Raw genomic sequence first — 7,490 nt, 5'->3', positions numbered from 1 at the left:
TTGGCTATTCAAAATATTAAATGACTTTGAAAATATTTAAAACCATTAGCAGAAGACCAAGAAAATGAAAAGATAAAATACTACCTGCATTTCTGGACTTAAAAAATACACAAAATATAATTCTGTCTAAAAATATATATATACTTTTTATTTTCCTTATGCATTTTTAATTCTATAGTCTTTTCCAATAGAATCTTTTCTTGCATATTTTTCTTACTCAAATGCCAAATTGTAAGATGGTATTTGATAGTTACATAGAAGTGACTAACAGGCAAGATTGACTTGAGGTAATAATAATATCTTGGGTCAGGAAATATTAAAGGCTCTCCTGGAATGTCTTCCCATACCTTCTCCAAGGTTACTGGTTACAGACCAAAATTCTTTATTGCCAATACGCATAAGAAATTGTGATATTCCTTAGTAGGTCACAAGGAACATCTTTAAGTATATATAGCAGATACTTGGGAATAAATCTAACAGAAGATGTGAAAGACCTTTATGGGGAAAATTGTCCAAGCTTTATTTGAAGTAAAAAAAGTAGAAGTAAAAAACAAAATGTAATGCTTCCTATGTGCATAGATAAGAAAGCTCAATATAGTTAAGATGACAATCCTCTCCAAATAAATTAAATTAAAATTAATTTAATTACAATTCAAATTGAAGCAGGGTTTTTGCATTATTTGCAAGCTGGTCTTTTTAAATGGAAGGTTTCTTGGTGACTTTAAGGGTCATTTGGGGAAATGTACAAGATATCATCCAGAGATTTGTTTAGATTTTAAAAATCTTTAGTTTATTAAAGTTATAAATCAAAAACCTGCCTTTTATCCTTAAGCTTGTAAATTCAGTTAAAAATCCTAGACTATTCATGGGGCGCCTGTCAGTTAAGCATCTAACTTCGGTCATGATCTCAGTGTCCGTGAGTTTGAGCTCTGTGTTGGGCTCTGACAGCTCAGAGCCTGGAAACTGCTTTGGATTCTGCGTCACCCTTTCTCTCTGCTCCTCCCCTGCTTGTGCTCTTTCTCTCTCTCAAAAATAAATAAACGTTAAAAAAAATTTTTTTTAATCCTAAACCATTCATAAGTCTAGCAAAATTTCACAATCACTCTTAATAGGCCTTTGGATAAAATTTAGATCCACTCCAAATTTTGACTCTTAAACATTTTAAACCACATTTATTAATGTAATAATGTTGCATTTTCCTTGTAAATATTGCAATTGTCTGAGGACAAATAAAGGTTTTTCACGTAAACTGGTTTTACAAATCTAATTAAATTTACAAATATGTAAAAAGGAACAAGTTTTCTTGCATATTCCTCATTACTGTATAAAACCATTACCACTAAATTGTGTCCCCCCACCAAAATTCATGATGAAGTCCTAACCCCCAATAACTCAATGTGACCACATTTGGAGAAAGGGCCTTTATATAAAATGAGGTCATATACGTGGACCTTAATCCAATATGATTGGCCTTTTTATTAAATTTTTAAATTATTTTTTTTAGAGAAGTTTATTGAATATACTGCAAGGGAGTGGCAGGCAGGATAGGAGAGGGGAGGCTGTCTGCGTTATCAGTCTTTTTATAGGAGGAGATTAGGACACAGATATACAGAGGAACACAGAGGGAAGATGGCCATCTGTAAGCTAAGGAAAGAAGCCTCAGAATGAAACCAACCCTGCCATCACTTTGATCTTGGACTTTTGTTCTCCAGAACTGTGAGGAAATAAATTTCTATTGCTTAAGGCACCCAATCTGTGGTACTTTGTTTGGGCAGCCCCAGCAAATTAATATACGTTAGCTGTTAATTACTACATGTAAATGTATTTTCCATCTAGTTCTTTTTTTCTTTCCAAATATTTATTTATTTATTTATTTATTTATTTATTTATTTATAATATGAAATTTATTGTCAAGCTGGTTTCCATACAACACCCAGTGCTCATCCCAACAGGTGCCCTCCTCAATACCCATCACCCACCCTCCCTGCCCTCCCACCCCCGATCAACCCTCAGTTTTTTCCATCTAGTTCTAAAGGCCTTTGAATTTGAGGAATTCTCTCATATCCTTAGAATCATTCTTTTAAAAAAAATTTTTTTTAATGTTCATTTTATTTTTGGGAGAGAGAGAGAGAGACAGAGTGTGAGCAGTGGAGGGGCAGAGAGGAAGACACAGAACTGGAAGTGGGCTCCAGGCTCTGGGCTGTCAGAACAGAGCCCAACGCGGGACTCCAACTCGTGAACTGTGAGATCATGACCTGAGCCGAAGTCAGACACTTAACCAACTGACCCACCCAGGCGCCCCCTTAGAATCATTCTTAATGAAATGGAAATAATATTAATTTCTGTGGCTTTGTTTGACTACTCAATCACAATTTCCGTGTGGATTTTACTGACAATTCTAAATTCATGTAGAAGAGCAAAGGATCAAGAATTGTTAAGACATTTCCAAAAAAAAAAAGAAATTGTACAGGTTTCACCCTGCCAGGTATCAAGACTTATTATAAAGGTATAATAAGCACCATCTCAAAAAAATTTAAAAAATTATAATAATTACCGTGTTACCAATGAGCATATAGACAAAGAGACTAATGGAACAGAATACTTAGAAACAGATCTGTGCATATACAACAGAAGCATTAAAGATGAGTAGGGAAAGGTGGTACAATTTAACGAATGATGGTTATCACTGTGAACTAGTTAGCCATATAGGAAAATATTTGAAAATTAGATCCCTAAAGCCAAACAAATCAAAACTTTCAGGTAGATTAAATTTCAAAATATAGAAGTCAAAATTATAAACCTTTTAGAATAAAATAAACTATTTTTTATGGCCTTAGGGTAAAAAAGTGTTTTGCTTCATTTCATTTTTTAATCCAATTGCAAAAAGCACGAACCATAAAGGAAGGCTGATACATTTTACTACTTTAAACTTAACCTCTTACAAGTTGTTATAAAGAAAATATAAAGATGAATTAGAGACTGGAAAAAAATATTTTCATTGCATATAACTAGCAAGGCTGGTATCCAGAATATACAAAGATCTCCTAAAAAATTAGTAAGAAAAAGACAAACATCCCAATAAAAAAAATTGTCAAAGAATATGAATATGCACTTCACAAATCAGAAATATAATGGGCCAATAAACTCATAAAAAACATGCCATCTCCCTAGTAAGCAGGGATTGCAAATGAAAGACAATGAAATTCTGCTCCATCCATCAAATTAAAAATACATATATTAAATGTCTGAGGACCCCAAGTTTTGGGAAGGATGTGGATCAAAAGGAATTCTCATTCTCTTCTTGGCAGCACCAATCGGTATAACCAGTTTGGACAACAATTTGGCAAATAACTAGCAAAGCTTGAAGACACTCATCCCTATCTCAACAAATTTTTACCTATATATATGATTCCCTAAAGAAACTCCTTCATGTGTATAAGAATATATGTACAAGAATATTTATTGCAGCATTGTTTCTTATGGCAAAAATATAAAATTAAATGTCCATTATTGAGATAATGGATATATTATGGTATATTAATTCAATAGCATACTACATGACAGGAAAAATGCATTAAAATTGCATATATCAGGGTGTCTGGGTGGCTCAGTGGGTTAAGCGTCTAACATGATCTTGCAGTTTGTGAGTTCCAGCCCCAGATCAGGCTCTATGCTGCCGGCTCAGAGCCTGGGGCCTGCTTCAGATTCTGTGTCTCCTTCTCACTCTCTCTCTCTCTCTGCCCCTCCCCTGCTCTCGCTCTCTGTCTCTTTCAAAAATAAATAAACATTAAAAAAATAATTTTTAAAATTGCATATATCAACATGGATTCTGACGAGGGAAAATACCCACAGGGTGTCATTTTATGTAAAGTTTCACAACACGCATACCAATAACACCTTGGATACACAAACTTTCAGCAATTAAAAAACAAAAACAAACAACCAGACTCAGGAAAGATTAACTCTCAATTCAAGCTAGTTTCCTGAAGTGAATAGATTAGGGAGAGGAACACAGAGAACTTCATGTTTATTTAACAACGTTGGAAACAATGGCAAAATGGCAAGCTTTGATATATCTGGATGGTGAATCCACAGATGTTTATTATAATAGCTTAAACAGAGTAAGACTTTTTTTCGTATTCATTTTGGCACAGGCATTTGATCCCATAAGGAACATTTTTTTGTCATTTTCTTTCCTTTAAATCTTCTTTTAAAAAATAAAACCTAAATTATGTTTCAGGTGTACAACATGATTTGATATATATACATAATGAAGTGATTGTACTATAGTCGGGCTAATTAACATATCCATCTCTTAACAGTTACCTTTGTGTGTGTGTGTGTGTGTGCGTGTTCGGAGCACCTGAAATCTATTCTCTTGTGCAAATTTCTAACGTTCAATACAATATTAACTTCAGTCATCATGCTGTACATTAGATCTCTAGACTTTCTCATCTGTACATAGCTGGGATTTTGTATCAGAGTAAAACTATTTTAAAGTTCTCTTTCTCCCAGTAAAGAATTCCTTCTATTTGGCTGCCATACAGTTGTTTATCCATTCATCAAATGTTTTTCGAGAATACAATCTCTGCCAGGCCATAAGGATATCATAAAAAGATAACATAAAAGAAGCATGTGACAAAAGATACCATCGAAAACGTAAACTACTTTTCCCAAGTGTTTGAATTCACATGAGGAAGTTCTTAAACCCAAAAGTAGCATATATAAAGCGAAAATATGAAGAGAGACGGACAAGACGCGAAAAGGAGGCACAATTTACATCTGTCTGGCATGGCCAAAGCCGATTTCAAGGAGATGCTTTTGAGCTGACTTCAAGAGAGAAGTCGTTAGCCAAGGGAACAAAAGCATTCCGAGCGGAGGGAACAGCTAGTACAAAGAATTGGACAGGCGAGCTGCACGGAATGTTGAGAAATACAGGCGGGGGGTGTGTAGGGTGGGGCGAGGGGCTGGAGGGAGACTATCAAATTAAGAAGCCGGAGAGGAAGGAGGGGCTTGGTGAGGAGCCGGAACGTGTCAGAACTGGTTTAGCACTTCGGTCACCGGGCAGGAAACGGCGGCCCTGCAAACGTTGAAATAACGTTCACTCCACATAGCTTACACGACACATAGTTGGGGCCAGAACTCGGCGGCGACTGATTTCAGGGTCACCCACCCCTGGCTGGGAAGGGACTGCCACGCCGCCACATTCGTTCCGAAACCAAAATTATACCGACTTTATTTTCACAGTTGCCTGTGGCCCCGTCCTACTTGAGCTTCCCATTTCTTCTCAGCTCTCAACCTCCAAGGATGCTCCCCGCCTCCCCTACGCTACACTCCATTAGGCCGCCGGCGGCCTCGTAAACTGCGACTACCGTTCCCAGAAACGGACGTGCACGAACCCTCAGAGACCACAGGTCCCAGCATGCAAAGCTCCCTATTAGTAAAAGGCTCACTAACTGAACCATAATGCAACGCTCTACGAAGGGGGCGGGGCTCTCTTTGGGGGGGCGACCGACGTGTAGTATCGCCTAGGCAACTCCAATTGCAGGGCAAAAAACACAGCCGCTTCCGCTTCTGAGCCCTAGGACCGCGAGTCCACGCAACTTCGTCGCCGTGACGCCATTCGTCTGCGACTGCGCGGGCCTGTAGGTTCCCTGCCGCGGCCTGTCTCCCGCGTGAAAATCTAGAGCTGTTGGTTCTCTTCTGTGGCCTCTGACCTGGGAGCAAAGGGAAAGCGGCGAGATGACGGACCGCTACACCATCCACAGTCAGCTGGAGCACCTGCAGTCCAAGTACATCGGCACGGGTCACGCCGACACCACCAAGTGGGAATGGCTGGTGAACCAGCACCGCGACTCCTACTGCTCTTACATGGGCCACTTCGACCTTCTGAACTACTTTGCCATTGCGGAGAATGAGAGCAAAGCGCGAGTCCGCTTCAACTTGATGGAGAAAATGCTGCAGCCTTGCGGACCACCAGCCGACAAGCCGGAGGAGAACTGAGACCGCTGTGCGGGAGCATCTCCTGAGTTCCTCCCTTTTTGCCGTCATTCCCGCCTGTTCCCGTACCAAGTGGACCGATTCTCCATGGCTCCTATTTCTCGTGCTTTCCCAGTGCAGAAGTGCTTACCCGAGGGCGTCCCGCCTGACCCGCCGTCCTGTGGACCCTTTGGAACACAGCGCTGGGAGATACCATCAGGACGCCTGAGAACTGAGACGGTGGAGAGATCCTGAAGCCAGCCAGAGAGGGGAGAAGGCACTGGAATGAGACGGAATTTGGAGGCTCGTTTTTGGCTAGTTGATTGTTGTCGTTGCTTTTTCTATAAAGTTTAGAAATTTTTCAGTCACTTGGTGTGGACTACTTGTGTTCGGGTGGAGGGGTCCAGGGAGGGCTCTGGGGACTTTGGTTACGTAGGAGACGGGAGGGGCTGGAGGTATGGGAAGTGGAGAAGGGGATGAGCGGTGGCGGGGTTGAGCAAAGGGCCAGTTCATTGCCAGACAGTTAAGTCCGCCTTGCACAACCTTTATAATATTCCCCAGCCCTGACTTCTTCCAAGAGCTTTTTTTCAGACCCATAATGCCTTCAGTATTGAGGTTTCTGATCACTGTATCCCACCCTCGTTTTTTTCTTCCATTCAAAAAATCTTTGCTAGCATTGCCCACTACTATCCATGCAAGTTGCATCCTTGGGACTGTGAAAAGTAACAGGCTGTCAAACGAGTTCTTTCATTCAGCATTCAACAAATATTTGTTGAGCTCTATGTGGTGGGCATTTCGCTATGCTTTTAGAGCTTATGTTATACTTGGGCGAGGGAGACTGCGCAAACTGTAGACATAAACAGGCAAGTATTAGAAGGTGTTGTGCAGGATGGGAGTAGCAGTAGTTTTGCAGTTTTAAACACGATGCTTATGTTAGACTAATGAGATGGTTACACTTGAGCAAAGACTTTAAGGAAGGGAGGGAAATGGCCCTGTGGAAAACTGCGGGAATTGCTTACTAGGCAGAGAGAACTGTCAGTGCAGTGGTCCTAATAATGAAGTTTTGTCTGGCTTACTGGAAGAACAGCAAAGAGGCAAATATGGCTGGAGGGAGTGAGCAAGGGGAAGAACAGAGGGATAGGTAATGGAGGAGGAACATATAAGAATAGAGCCTGGTAGGCCAATGCAAGGACTTGAACGAAATGGGGAGTCATTGGGAGTAATGGTTTTATTAAGTAATGTGATCTGAGGTAATTTAGATCAGCAATTCTCAAACAATTTGGCCTTGGGACTTGATTACATTCTTAAAAATTCTTGAAGACCACCCGCCACACACACACCCCCAACCCATAGTCTGTTTGTGAGACTTATAGTTGTTGATACTAACCAAATAAGAAATTAAAACAAAAATTTAAAAGGTTTACTAATTCATGTAAAAATAATAATAAAACCATTACATGTTAGAAAAAAACCTTGTGAAAATTTTAAAAAGGGGTGCCTGGGTGGTTTGT

The 7,490-nt window shown here is 39.9% G+C and overlaps 1 protein-coding gene across 1 annotated transcript; it reads left to right on the top strand.

Moving 5' to 3' along the window:
* The first annotated feature begins 5,601 nt into the window (after positions 1–5,601).
* SF3B5 (splicing factor 3b subunit 5) lies at positions 5,602–6,347 on the top strand. Its single transcript, XM_049654479.1, has one exon. The coding sequence runs from the start codon at positions 5,743–5,745 to the stop codon at positions 6,001–6,003; it is 261 nt and encodes an 86-aa protein (XP_049510436.1). The 5' UTR covers positions 5,602–5,742; the 3' UTR covers positions 6,004–6,347.
* Positions 6,348–7,490: the final 1,143 nt, after the last annotated feature.

This window comes from Panthera uncia (genome assembly GCF_023721935.1).
Source record: "Panthera uncia isolate 11264 chromosome B2 unlocalized genomic scaffold, Puncia_PCG_1.0 HiC_scaffold_24, whole genome shotgun sequence".
In the NCBI taxonomy this organism is placed as follows: domain Eukaryota; kingdom Metazoa; phylum Chordata; class Mammalia; order Carnivora; family Felidae; genus Panthera; species Panthera uncia.
This window is presented reverse-complemented; position numbering and strand designations above follow the sequence as displayed.